General features: G+C 49.3%; 1 protein-coding gene across 3 annotated transcripts in view; it reads left to right on the top strand.

Annotated features, from left to right (window-relative positions):
* The first annotated feature begins 3,512 nt into the window (after window positions 1-3,512).
* The window catches only part of LOC102045925 (carboxyl-terminal PDZ ligand of neuronal nitric oxide synthase protein-like), a 36,434-nt gene continuing 25,770 nt past the window's right edge, over window positions 3,513-14,176 (top strand). For 2 of the 3 annotated variants that reach the window (XM_055721147.1, XM_055721145.1), the window contains exons 1-2: window positions 3,513-3,760; window positions 7,653-7,724. In XM_055721147.1, the coding sequence (XP_055577122.1) occupies window positions 3,656-3,760; window positions 7,653-7,724 (177 nt within the window). In that variant the 5' untranslated portion in view covers window positions 3,513-3,655. The remainder of the gene's footprint in view (window positions 3,761-7,652; window positions 7,725-14,176) is intronic. The other variant, XM_055721146.1, reaches the window with a different exon arrangement.

The following is a 14,176-nucleotide window of genomic DNA, read 5'->3' as shown; positions in this document are numbered from 1 at the left end:
CTGAAGAATGGCAAGTGAATTCAGCCGCTAAATCTCAAAGGGATGTCCACCGGCACACTGCAGTGGTACTGCTGGCATGATAGTACACTGGAAACTTCACCCTAAAAATTGCACCAGCACAAATTAGTATTAATATTGTTGATAAAGTTGCACAACAAAACCAGATCTGCTAAGACAGTAAACATGCACAGACCTCTCAGATCTTACAAGTATGATTTGGAAGTGATTTCCTGTAACGGAGGTTTTGTCTGCCATTACTGGATGTCTGTCTGGTTGTTTTTGATACGTCGCATCTTTATCATTTAAAATCTTTGCAGCTCTGCTGTGCAGAAATAAGTGCTTAAAATGGTTAGCAAAAGGGAGGAAAAATTCTTGGCATCAAGACCAGTTCTCCTTTGAGAAGCGTGCATTGCCTCTGTGACTCTTGAGCTGTGAAAGTTGGTTTGGAAGACACCTGACAGGATCAGGCAGGAGCAACAGCTATACCTTCCCTGCAAACAACTGACAAAACAATTAAAGAACACCCTGCACGTAATACCCACTACCTGATGTACACCACATTTGAGGTCCCTTCAAAAACCGAAGCTATATAGGAAGAGGGATTTACATGCAGAGTAAATGTCAGTGCAGACAGAAATGTGCATCCCTGTGACAGAAAGGGAAGGAAAGAAATCTTGCTGCCTCTGCCTGAAAAAGAAAGCTGATACAAACCTGTTCTCTGCAAAAACACTTGAAGCTCTGAGCCAAGAAGCTGTCTTTGGTGCTTCACTCCTACTGTGTTCAGAGAAATGGGACTTTCTATGTGCTTTGCACATCAAAGGAATAACTAGCTCAGTACCTCCATCTGATGCAAACACCCACTATGAAGTTTGGCTAACTGTTCACGTCAAGAAGGAGTAATGCTAGTAGGGGTTTGTTTATACTAAATCCATGACGATGCACTGTGTAACTGTTTAATTCCACATATTTGCGCAGTTTTATTATCCAGAAGAAAAGGCATATAGCTTTCTTACCTTCAATGGAGTCAAAGAATTTTATTTGCCCAAAAAACAGCCTAGAAAGTTAACAGCTTTTTAAGTTTAGCAGCCCTCAAACTCAATTCTCAAACACAGATCCAAACCATTAGCCTTAGAAGAGCTAAGCCCTATGAAAAGTTCACAGAAGTTAATGAACATGGAATATTAAACACCTCCATTCAATTGTGATCTAACAGAGTCTGGCACTGCAAGCTTTATTAAATCACAGATGCCTTATTTTTCTCAGGGTTCCCATGAGATGTTTCTTGCCCCCTACCCAAAGGATTTTATAAGCTGCGGGATACTGGAGAGCACCAGAACAGAAATAAAGAGACCATTCTTGTTATTTCATCCTGTTCTTTCTATCAGATTTAAAAATGTAACTATCCCAAGCGAAGTCCAGATGCTCCCACTTATATAGGAATGCTCTTGTGGCAACGGGAGGGTAATGAGGAGAAATTGTCAGCAGCCCAGCACAATGACAGGTTCATGCATGCCTCAGTTAAAACGCAGTATTGCAGAATCGATGCAGAGACTCACCAGTAGTGGCTGTGTTAGGGTTTTTTCCCTTACTAGTTGAGCTTTGCTGGCATTAGCATCAAAGGAAGCACAAGCATAGGCTGACTGGGTGGCATCTCCTCCTCTTTGGGCTTAGGAGAACCAGAAGCCTGAATCTTGCTCAATCAGTCCAAGGACATTTGCACACAAAATCTAGGTTATTAATTCAGGTCAACAGGTCTTTTTTAAATAGAGATTCGTACAAGGTAAAAGGTGCCATGAAATGTTCTAAGTACACACGAAAAAACAGCATAAAGACCACACAAAAGATCCCCAACAAAGAACTAAACGGATGAATGTGCAGGTGAGATGTGTATCTAGAGCAGCATATTGGACAGAAACAAATAGGTGGATTTACATACCTGAAACAAAGCCCATTTTGAGTTACGCTGTATAAAAGAGGGATTAGCATAAATATGTGAATATTTAAATAGGAAGGTAATGCAAAGTTATAACTTGGAAGAAAAAAAAGGAAGCCTGCCTGGAAACAGAAAAACTTGGCAAAGACAGGAGGCTGACCACAGAACCCATCCCAGCGTAAGTGCCAGAATGAGCTGCTAATACCACAAAATACTTGAACATGTAGGGTCACAGTCAGTGAACCAATATTAATTCTCTGGGATTTTTTCTCCCTCTCTTAATTACATGTTTCTGGATTTTTGGCTCTTGCCCATCTCCCACTGACTTACAAGTACTCAGAGATGCCAAGAAACTCAGGACGATTACGCTCCTGAGATGGAGACAGGGAGTTGTGCACTGTCCACCTGTGGCCAAAATTTTGCCTTGCTGATGTGAAAGTCACATAAAGGGTCCTGTCCAACAACGTTCAAAAATCCAGCTGTGGAATTATCTGTATCACAAAAAATCACAATTGATCACTCAAAAATTATTGGAGGGAACCCAGATGAGATCACTTGGAGCACACATAAACCTCTACCCCTTGGATTCTACACAATTCACATTTCTGATCACTCCTGTAAACAGCAAAGAGCATGGCTGTACGAACAGTTGGAAGACAAGCACTGGGCCTTGCCATTGAAGCCGTGCGTGTACCTCACCCCTTCCCCGTGCCAGTGCCTGCTGAGAACATCGGCACGCTCAGGCACGTCGGGCATCCCGGAGTGGCGTCCACAGGGGCTCACCCGGGAGAAAAGGACACCCTGAGCACACAGGGGGCCAAAAGCCCTGACAGGGTGCTGAGTCGGTCAGTGGGCATCAGCTGTGTGACAGGCTCCTGACAGAGGTCACGGGCTAATGACTAGCAGAGCTGTACATCACGCTAACGCTGCTCAGACACAATGGTTTTTGTGGACCACCCTCGCGCCGGAGCTGCAGTGAGATCCCAGGTCACTGTGCACACCGCCTTGTTAGCAGTTCTAACAGGGAAACGGCTAGGGCGCTGCTGCCGTGACACGGCGTCACTTACACCGCCCAAAAAAGCCACTCGGTTCAGACGCGACCGCACCGGGGAGCCGGGCCGCGGGGAGCTGCCGCTGGCGAGCCCGGCCACGCCACCGGGGACGCCTCCTGGCCACACAGCCACAGCCACAGCCAGAGCAGGGGCCTGGCGGTCCCGTGCCCGCGGGGGTCACGACACGGTGTTACCGCTCCTCCGTGCGAAAACGGACCGCCAGGCCGGGCCGGCCCCGCCTTGTGCCGGGCGCCGCCGGTGCCTCACTGCCGCGCACGGCGAGGCTGCAGGGCAGCACTTCGCCGGGCCGGGGCCGGCGGCGGCCGCCCAGCTCGGGCTGCCGCAGCCGAGGTGCGCCCAGCCCGCGGCTCCGGTGCGCGGACCCCCGCACCGAGGCGGAGCCCTGGCCGGCACCGGGGCCGGCGGCGCGGCCGGGCGGGGCGGGGCGGGCTCCCGCCGCCCTCCGCATCACATGAGGGAACTTCGGGCCAATGGCGCCGCGGCGGGGCCGGGGCCCCGCTCGCACCCGCGGACGCTCATTCAAAACGCGGCCGCGCTCGGGCGCCCGCAGCCCCGCACCCCGGCCCCGCGCCGCCCGCCCCGCGGCCGGGTGCTGCCGGCGGGGATGCCCGGCGGGGCCGCGGCCTGAGGCGGCCGCCCGCCCGCCGCCATGCCGGTGAAGAACCGGTACAACCTGGTGGACGATGGCTGCGACTCCCGCGTCCCGCTGCACAACGAGGAGGCCTTCCAGCACGGCATCCACTTCCAGGCCAAGGTGAGCCCCGGCCGCGCTCCCCCAGCCCCGGGCGGCGGCGGCGGGCCCGGCGGGCCCCCCAGCCCCGGGGAGAGCCCCCAGCCCCTTCTCGGCTCCGGCGGGGGGCTCCGGCAGAGGCCGCGGTGCCCCGGGCAGGCGCCCCCTCGCCGCGCTGGGCCCCCTTGCTCTCGCCTGGCGCAGGCCGGCGCGGGGTCCCCGCGGGCTGGGGGTCCTGGGCCGGCAGCAGCCGCTGCTGGGGCATGTGGTGGGCACCGGTCTCGCTGTGCCCCTCCAGTCCTGCCCGCCGTGGGCTTCTGCAGCTCTGGAGGCGCCCCCAGCCCGTGCAACTGCGCGCCGGACCTAAGGGAGTCTAAAGAAAACACCAACAAATTATGAAAGCCTCGCACTTAATTATCACAATCAAACAGGTTCCTGTTCTTCTCCTAGTGGTGTTTTCAGCTGTTTAATCCTCAGAAGCTGCCTTGCATGCTTCGTCTGAGAACTGATCTGGAAAGACCCCTCTGGACAGTGCCAGGGATGCTGCCTGTGCAGGTGCACACGCGTGTCCTTGCTCCATCTGCTGCCTGCCCCGTCCCCAGTCGGGCAGGACCCGCTCCTGCCATGGGCCCCCCGGAAACCAGCAGGCTGTTACCTGCTGCTTACAAACAGTGTTAAGTGCCTTGTTCCATCTGACCTGTTCCCTGCGTGAAAAGCTGAGCAGGCAAGGCCTTCGTTGAAATGCATGCGCCCTTCAGGTATCAGAAAAAAACACTGGTCAGAAATTTCATATTGATCATGAAGAACAGTCTGGCAGTGAGCGCAGCATCGCTCTCAGAAAGTGACTCCATTGGAATTGACATTCTGTAGACAGCACAGGGAATGGGTTCATAATTCAGCTGACAAGAAGAATTGCATTTTGCTGGAGCAACTCTAGGTTTCCCTTCCCCTCTTTGCAGGTGGCCTAACAGATTAGAAATGGAATTCACGCCTGCTGTCTCCTGAGCTGGAAAGAAGGGGCACATATATTCAAATAAAGCTTTGAAATGTGGATTTTGTACATTCCGTTTTTTTCCTGCTGAAAGAGCTGTAAGACTTAAGCAGGATATAGGATGGATCTGAATAGACAGTTAATCACATATTTTAAAAAATCTCTTTCTTAGGGGAGAAAAAAAAAATATTTTTTTTTTACATTAACATTTGCTGTGCCACAGACTGTACTGAGAAGAAAAATCCTTATTTTGACTTTTTTAAAGGTTTTGAAGGAATTATACCTTTAACTGAGTGAAACTGGCTTCTTCAGATTGACAGCTTCAGACATCCAGAGCTATTCAGAGAGTGGATAACATGCTGTTAAGATGTGTGGGTCTGAGATGGGGTTTGCATTACCTTAGTAACATGCTTGCTTGGCTCTGCTGTGAAGTCTGTCTCTTGCAATTTGGATGCTCATTGTGGGCACATCAGTCAGCTGCAACTCTGACAATGACAAGGCTGTAACTGGCTGCCAGGTGTCTCGCACCAGGCAATCTGACTGACCACATTTGGTCTCTAATCTCCACATACCAAACTGTCTTACTTGCCCTATAATCTTCAGGGACAAACTTCAGGAGGTCAATACTGGGAGCTGCTTGTGGAAAAGTGGCTGTTTGTGCAGAGCTTCATGAGCTGGCAGGGCTCTGCATGGGAGCATGAGTACCCAGACTCTGCAGCAAGGCCAAAGCAGGGAGCTTGGGAGAATATCTTCTGGCTTGGCAGTCACCAGCTCTCCTCTTGCCCACACCTATCAATTTATCTTTGGTAGCATGGCCTGTTCCCCACTGCAGCTCTGTTTGCAGACAAAAGGCCAGCCAGCTGGACTGAATTAATCTGGATTACCTGTGACTGTACTTGACAGCCACCACAGAGCGGGGAAGGAGATGCCTGCAAACCAAAGAGACCGCAGATCGGGAGCGATACAGATAATGCCCTCACCATGAGGGCAGAGGGGAATCCTGGCTCTGTCGCTCCCTCCCCTGCTGCCCTCAAGCTTTTGTGGTCTGAGCAGTCTGACTCTCCTGTGGTTTACCAAAGGCTATAGCTGAACTTAACTGCTCTTAAAAATGCCATTTTGCAAAGGCATTCACAGAAGCATCAGAAAAGCTAGATGACCTTTCAGATTGCTTGCGGTGTTTATTTCAAAGCAGGCAAAAAAGCAGTAAATAGTGAGACAGGAGAACTCATCTCTGAAAGCCCTGTTAAGTAGTTTTTCACAATAAAACCCATTGCTAGCATTACAGTAGAGAAATAAAACCAGAACTATGTCAGTAACAGCGATAGCTATGGGGCTGCACTGGGGGAATTATTTTGTCTCCGTCCATATGTATATTAATTATCACTCTGTTTAGCTGCCCCTTCTCCTCCTCCCCTCTCTACAGGGGAACAACTTCCAAGAAAAATCCCACAACTTGAACCCACACACTCAAAAAGCACATGCAATTCATGAACCAAATGCTCTTGGGAGGGTGACTAAGCTTTGTAAGCTGCCCAGTGCACACACAGCCCCAATAACCTGCCTGTGACACTGTGCAGAGATGGGCTGTGTGACACTGGGGGAGCTGACGGACCCTGCTGGGAAGGCGCCAGCGCTGAGTCCGGCATCCTGCCCTCAGCTGCCAGAGCCGCGGGCCCAGGACCGCACCCGGTATAGCCCATGTTGGCAGGACACTGGCATTTCTCACCGGGCTGCTCGCCCTCTTACTCAGATGGTATTTTTCTTGCCCTCGCCAACATGCCCTTGACATGCAAGTCTTTCCTCAGCGCTGTGAGCCACGCCACTTTACAACATTCACGGTCTTTGCCCAGGATGCTGCGTATTTTCCTCATTCCCAAGGCTGAGCTGGCAGCTTTGTGCCTCCTCTGCTTGGCAGCAGCACGGGCAACACTCCTGTACATCTGTGCCACGTGTGCTACCACAGGTACCACCACGTTGCAGCAGCTGCCTCCTGCCAACAGGTGCACAACCAGAGTCTGCTTTGGCACACAAGCGTTACAACCCAGTGTAAGGGGAGAGTACAGGCAGCTCAGGGAACAGCACACGGGAGGGAGAGACAGCAGCAGTGGGAAGCTGTCTGCTTGCAGGTCTTCCCTAACAACGCGTGTGGCGTCAGCAGCACATTGCCATTGCATGCAAGAGAACAGTCAAGCGATCCGCAGAAAGCTGTAGGTGTGGTGAAGCGGCGGAGGCGGAGGTGCTGGGAACCTGCTGTCTGCCCACGTCTCAGCCCCCCCAGGACTGGTGCTTACACCGAAATGCAGGCACCCGATGCCAAGGGCAGCCGCTAGCTCAGCTCAGCCAGGCATCTCGTTTAGGACTGCAGCTCCCCTAAGCATCGTTAAAAACAGCTGGTGTAGGATGCAGATTTGAGTGGGTTTAACAGGATTCTGCAGGCAGCTAAGCTGATCCAACCAAGCAGGCACAGTGATGTCCTGAGGGAAGATGGTCCAAGCTGAAAAGTTAGGGCAGAATCACGAGCCTTTTCTGGGAAAGTTAGTTGTTGCACATCCTGGCAATTTTCCAACTCTTGTGTGCTTTTAGCTTTGAGTCTTTTAAAAGCAGGTGTAGTGAGGAGTGAGAAAGGATGGACAGTCCCATTTTCAGACCATGACTTGATTAGCAACAGGCATTACCCTGCAAAGCACTGGAAAAGGTGCACCCAGAATCTGAATGAGGTCAGAGGCTCACACCCGATGTTACAAATCCATTAACTTCTCCCTGACTTACAATATTATCCAAAACAGATACTCCTATCGTGTCCTGCATCAGGGAGAGTCTAACCAAGCAGGAACTAAATTAATGAGAGATGCTGTTTGTTTTGAAGAAGCCTACACCAGTAATTTGGGCATTGCTTTACAGACATCTCACTGTTCTGTCTTTCAGTACATCGGTAGCTTGGATGTACCCAGGCCCAACAGCCGTGTGGAGATTGTGGCAGCCATGAGAAGGATTAGGGTAAGTTCAAAAGAGCTGAACCCCATGTGGAATAAAAGGTTACGTTCACTGGAGTGACTTGGTTGCAGTGTGCTGTTCTGCATCCCCACTTCCTATCTGGAGCTCAAATTTCAAGCACAATCAGGATCGTAACAAGCTTCTCCAGAAATTCCCACAGCATCTTAGTATAGACTCATCCCTGGCTCTTTGCAAAGGTATCAGTTAGCAAAACTCAAACATAAAACCCTAGTCTTTGCTGAGCAGGTATGGGGATTCTCCTGGAACCCAAGCGATTTATTCAGCCTGTTTGGGGTTTTGTGTGTGTGAAAAATGAGATATATACAATCTGCTCCACAAAAGCACTTGAATTCATTGACAGTTTCAGATATATTATGTTATGTATTGAGATTTCAGTGGCCTGGCAGATGTTACGAATGTAAATCCCATCAGACTAGACTTCATGGATCCTGCTGCTCATGGAATAATTTGCTGCTTTCTCCCATCCTCCAATACAGTTTTACAGTTCCTGTTTCTCATCATCCAGTCTGCACTCATCCTCCCCTAACCCTTTATTCCTTAGGACAGCTTATGAATGGTCACCAGATTTAGCTACGATTAGGGGGGTGGCTAGCTTACATCTGCTTCACGTATAACGAGTTCAAGTTTATCTACCCCAAAAGGCACTGCAGCTGTTGTGCCTGGCTGAAGTTTTGCAGGGGTCTTAATTCTGAGGCTGTTCGTATGTCTCACATCAGCTAAAGCAGGTTTGAGAATCTTCCATTTAAAGCTTTGAGGGGATTATCCTATTTCCCCCCTCCCCCCACAGTGTTTAACCATCTAATTTTCATTTAGAATAGCACTTTTTAAACTTAGCCTGTAACTGGCTGGGGAGCTGATGTATTCATCTCCAGCCAAGCTCAGAAATGACATTCCCCTGCCTTTGCCTGCTCAGACTATTAGCACAGCTCTTGCTCAGAACGCAGTGCAGCAGCTATCTAAATTGCCTGGTTATTTATGGAACAGGTGAACATCTATAGGAAGAAAAAGCAGTAGGTGAGGGCTACTGGAGCAGTTTAGATGCTGGTGTAACTGCTGGTAGTTTTTTATCTGAATCGATATTTAGCGTCAGATTTGACACTGCGCTTCTGCTGATCTTTGACTGGATAACACCCCTGCAAGAAAAAGCAGACAGTATTTTAATAGTGGTTTCTAGAAAGTGTTGTGTTCTGTTTTCACACCTGCTATTGCCACGATGGTATCTAGCTCAGTCTTGGCAGCGCAATAGGATGCTCGAGTGCTACGTGAAGCATATAAGAAACCACTCTGCATTCATGGATGCCATCAGTTAATCTTATCACACAATATTTTTAAAGTAGGCATCCTGTATTCTATACTGGGTTTTTAATCTTGGAAGCCCTTTCCAAAAAGGGAGGGCTCCCCTTTTCATGTGCGTATTGTACAGCAGGATCTTATTCAGACACTTCCTGGCTGCTGAGCGGAAGATGCTCCTCTATTGAAGATAGTTAATTGGCACTGATCCTTAATTAGAGCATAAAGAATGAACTGGGAGGTCTTTGAAGAGAATTCTAGTGCATGGAGTACACAACCTAGGAACTGAGGGAAGATGGGGGTTATTTATGTAGCATTCATTTGCATGCAGAAGCCTTGTTAATACTAGAGATTTTTCCCATGGACTCTCAGCAGCACCAGTTGCAACTGGGAGGAAATAGTGGAAGAAGCTATTGGTGGAAACTAGTATTTTGCTACTATCTTATTGTGAGTGGTAGTGCCTGTTTGCACTGCAAGAGCAAGAAGGGTCCTGCAGCCCTGCCAAGTGTTGGCAGGGGCACATTGTGCTGAAGCTTTCATCCTTTGTGCACTCCAGTGTTCCACTGGAATTCTCTACTGGAGCGGAAGAGAAAAGTTGCACAGTACAAGCCCCAGCACAGCATTTCCTATGCTGCTCTCTCTGCCCTGCGACATGGGAGGAGGCAGTGTGAGCCATCACGGGAGCTCCATCAGTGGCTGAGCCAGCTGAGCAGGGGCAGCCCACAGCACAGGCAGGCTGTTACTCATTGCTTCTGCCACTGCAGAAGGGCACCAGGGCGGAGGATGAGGAGTCACAGCTCTGTATTTTCCAGGCTCTGACAGAGCTGGTTACTCTAGTTTTTCATTAGTAAATTGATACAAGCTCTGAAACTGCCTTCCTACTCTGTCTGATTCTGGTCTGTAGTTAAAAGCGCTTGCCCCAGGGAAAAAAACCTTGAGCTAACTAGCACTCAGCGTTGTCCTCAGAGTGTGGTGGGAGAGAGAGGCGGGTAAATAACATAGCAGCTCCAGTTGCTAAGTCTACTCTTTGGCATCTTACTGTCCTATGCTTTGTACTGGCTCTTTTGCCAGTTGCATATGAATTATGCCAGCGAAGCTGGGAAGAGTTCAGTGGTATTCTCCATGCATTAGTAGAGCAGTCTGCCTCCAGACTTCAGGACATGCGGCATGCACAGACTATAAGATGTTACTCCCAGAGAGCCTCAGATGACATGTTTTAACATTAGTCTGCTGAAATCGCAATCTGATCTTTTGCAGTAGGTATTTAAGATGCATTCTCATAGTAAAGCGTAAATCCATATTCCTGACTGAATGAATGCTTTGTAGACTTGCTAGCAATACTCTATTAGTCACACATTAGATTCCCATTTCATAACAGAATGGAAAACCTTGTCCCATCCTGTTCTATGCTTCCACTGGAGGGAATGCAAATGCAATAGGTAGAACAGGGAAGCTGCTGTTCTTAGCTTCCCATTATGCAGAGCTAGACAACTTCAAGTTTGCTAATCCTCCTGGTGGATTATTAGCTGCATACAGCTGCCATGTTATTATATGATCATCAGAGTTCAGACTAATCCCCCTGCCTCCTCTTGCCCTGGCAGGGGAGGTGATGAAATTACTTTGCTACTTGAATAAATACACTGTGCTCTGACAAACACATCAAGTTGCTGTTCATGAGAGTCCAATTCATTGCGCAGCTCCAAGCACCCAGTGCAGGCAGGTGTTCCTCCGCCTCCCAGGCAGAAGCAGCGTGCTGCATCTGCTGTCTCCTGCTGCCTGAGGCCATCCAGGTCTGGGTGTCTGGCAGCACCCTCTCACACTCCTGAGTTCAGAGTCAGCATCCTGGTGGGGCTGGCTTTCTGCTGAAGTGGATGCATCTGCAAATATTTGAGCCTTCTCAGCGTTCTAGGGAGCTCATGTACAACACAAGATTCTTCTTCCTACAGAAGTCAAGTGGCAGCTAATTTGAAGAATGTGAAAGTCCTTCTTGAGGGCTTAAACGGCTCCTGGATTCAGCAGGGTCACCCTTTTCCTAGAAACACTGCTCCTGGCTGCCTGTTAGTGAACAGCTAAATAACCAAGTCTCCCCTTAGCCAGGTGAAGGCTCTCACTGAAGTTAAGAGGAAAGATGTGGAGCCCACACACACAATACTGCAACAGTAACAGGAAAGCTTTGGTAAGGATGCTTATGGTAATCAGGCCTAGGGGTAAAGTGGGGTCTGTAAAACACAACACATTTCCTTGAAGCTCCTCAGGTTGCTTGGGAAATCTTGCCCTGGGAGACCAGGGAATGGATGGCTTTATGTGAAGGATTAACATCACAATGTGTCCTGCATCCATTCCCCAGCTTCCACAGGGCTCGAACTGGCCAGAGGAGGAACAGTCAGCTGTTAACCTTCCTAGAGCAGCACTGCCTTCAGTCCAGCACTTCCAGCCAGTCAAGCAGCCCTAGTGAAATGCTGCTATTTTGAGTGGCAAATTGTACAAGGTCACAGTAGGAGTAAGTGTCAAAGCCTGTCATCCGCACAGGCAGCCTGCTGCCAGCAATTCCCCAAGTCACTCCATTTAATTACCTTTAAGGCACGGAATCAGTTTCCATAGAATTTGCGCTTCAGATTTGAAGAAGCCTAGAAATTTCAGGTCTGTTTGGAAGATCTAGCTTGGACATAAGCAGGTATTGACACTCAGAAAAGAGCCAGATGTTGGATTGTTTAATCATTTTGTAAGGGAACAGCCAAATGGTGCTGTGGTCATCCAAGCACCAGGATGAACAAACAGGAGGCAGGCATCCAGACTAATGTGTTTCTTCTGTTACCTCCATGTTTCTTGGGCTTAATTTAATTGAGAAGCCTTTTTCCCCAGAGGCCAGTGTGCCAGAGAAGCAGAAACATATATAAATGTTGATGCAGGATACATCAGAAATGCCTGAGCTGTCCTTGGCACAAGAACGGGGTTCTTGCTTCAGCCTCCCTCTTATCCTGATCATTCTTGCTGCATCCGTGCTCTTAATAAGCAGAGCCTCAACGCTTTGCAATTTCTCCACGTGGTATCCCAGTGAGGAGGTGCGATCTAGCCACACTGTTAAGTCATATTGACTGCCAGATATCAACTGGCAGTGTTGAAGTGTGACATGACATCAGTTTAAACCAGGATGAGTAAAAGTTACAATCCTACAGTGCAGCCTTGTGAAGCAGCGGCCACAGGGACAGTCGCGCAGAACCTGCCTCTCCTGCACCCCAGCAGCTCCCAGTCTGATAGCTGGGCTGGCTTCATACAGCAGCTTGCACTTAAAGCCGTGTCAGGCTATAAATTGCAATGGTTCAGGAGCAGATATGGCTGTTATTTATCTGGTCTTGCTACAGGAGAGGAATCAGGTGGACAGCTGGCAGAGGGCAGGGTGACTGCCTTCAGCCGTCTCAGTTTAATCTGTCACTGTGTGGCAGACTTCAGAGGTAGAGATGTTTAATAGACTTGTTCATGAGATTCTGCTGGAACACAGTTCCTTCAGTTTTCCCAGACAGAAAGCCGCCTTATACAGAAGTTCACCAAGATAACTGCTGCATAGATTCCTCTGATATATCCTGCCTATAAGCCCTTCCTGAGCTGTGATGCTTGGAGCTAAGTTTTCCTGTCAGCTTCATGTTAATCTGAGCTGGAGTTGTGATCAATACTAAAAAAAAAAAATAGCTGCTGCGTTTCTTGGTTAGTCTTTGCAGCCTCTCCCACTGTAATGAAGTTATTTGGTCCCACTGCAGCTCAGGCACAGACTCAAATGTGGAAACGCAAACTGTTGAAGCACTTGCCCTGGTATAGACCTCTGTAGCTGCATGCCAGGATCTGTTGTTGTTGGATGGGATTTTGTTCTGCTGCAGTTACTGGAGGATTTTTCCTTTCAGCCTCTTTGGAAGAGCATCCAAATGCTCAGCTAATGACAGCCCTGGGCTATGAGAGAAAACAATCCTAGCATCTTAAAATACTTCAGCAGTCTTCAGACTGCTGGTGTGGACCTTTCTTTAGTTCTCAGAGTGCCACGCACCTTCCTTTCATTTACAGGAAGGTGCAGGAAAAGCAGATGACAGTTCTTACATGGTTAGTGTGAAACACAAGCGCGTTGTGTGCCTGCTCTAAACTGTTGGCACACCCTGAGCCAGCTGAGGGCACAGTTGATAGTACACAGTGATGGTGGACAAACATTCTGTGTTGGTAACTAAGTCTCATTTATTAGCTGCTTTACAGACAGGAGAGCTGGGCCATGTCAGCTCACCCAAGGCCTTTAAATAAATACTGTCATCACGTAGTGACACTCACTAGATCACATGAGGAGCAGTACTGTAGAAGATAGTCCCATGCTGCGGTCATGGGTGCAATCTGCCTGACAAGCAGACAGCAGACCTTATGGCAAGATGAGAGGAGGACTTCAGAGAGACAAGGTTCCCCCAACCTGTATGTTTCTCTTCCTCCTTCTCCCCCATGCCAAAAGGACTATGCATTTACCCCAAAGTGTGCTCCAAGAGTATCCTTCTCTAGGATGCCTTACCTCCTCTGGAGAACCATGCAAGGGTTGCTTACACTGATACATATTAGATGGAGCCTGTAGCCTCCAGGAGAGAGCAGAGGTTTTAGGTATCCACATCAAGTGTACATGAGCATGTACAAACTTGCTGTGATACCTTCTGCGGAAGGTCTGGTGTCAGTTTTGGCTCTTCTCCAAAGCAGAGACCTAAGAAAGCTCCATGCAGGCAGTACCTGATCAGGCTGTAATCAGTCCTCCTCAGCACAGCCTACAAGTCTACCCCCAAAAAAAACCTGAGGAACTTACACTAGTGACTTGGAACAAGATTTACAGGCAGTCATGGATGGCTTTCTGCCCTCTGCCTACTTGCTGGATCTTTCTGCACTTCTGCCGGCCTGCCTGCCCAGCAGCCCATGTACTTTGGCCTGCAGCCTTACCTGCCATCTGCTCTGCTAAGGGAAGATACCAGTCAGCACAGCAAAGCTGCAGGCGCAGAGAACAGTCTTGCAGACAAGCAGGCTAAGAAAACAGGGAATGGCACGAGGGCATCAAGAGCAGAGGGGATGACTTGGCTCAAGGCATTCTTGCCACGCAGCCCCTCTTCCCCAGGCACCTGGTGCCCCCAGCAGGG

The sequence above is a fragment of the Falco cherrug genome, chromosome 9 (genome assembly GCF_023634085.1).
Source record: "Falco cherrug isolate bFalChe1 chromosome 9, bFalChe1.pri, whole genome shotgun sequence".
NCBI classification, from domain to species: domain Eukaryota; kingdom Metazoa; phylum Chordata; class Aves; order Falconiformes; family Falconidae; genus Falco; species Falco cherrug.
Note: the sequence above shows the minus strand (reverse complement) of the source record. Positions and strands in the feature narration are given on the sequence as shown.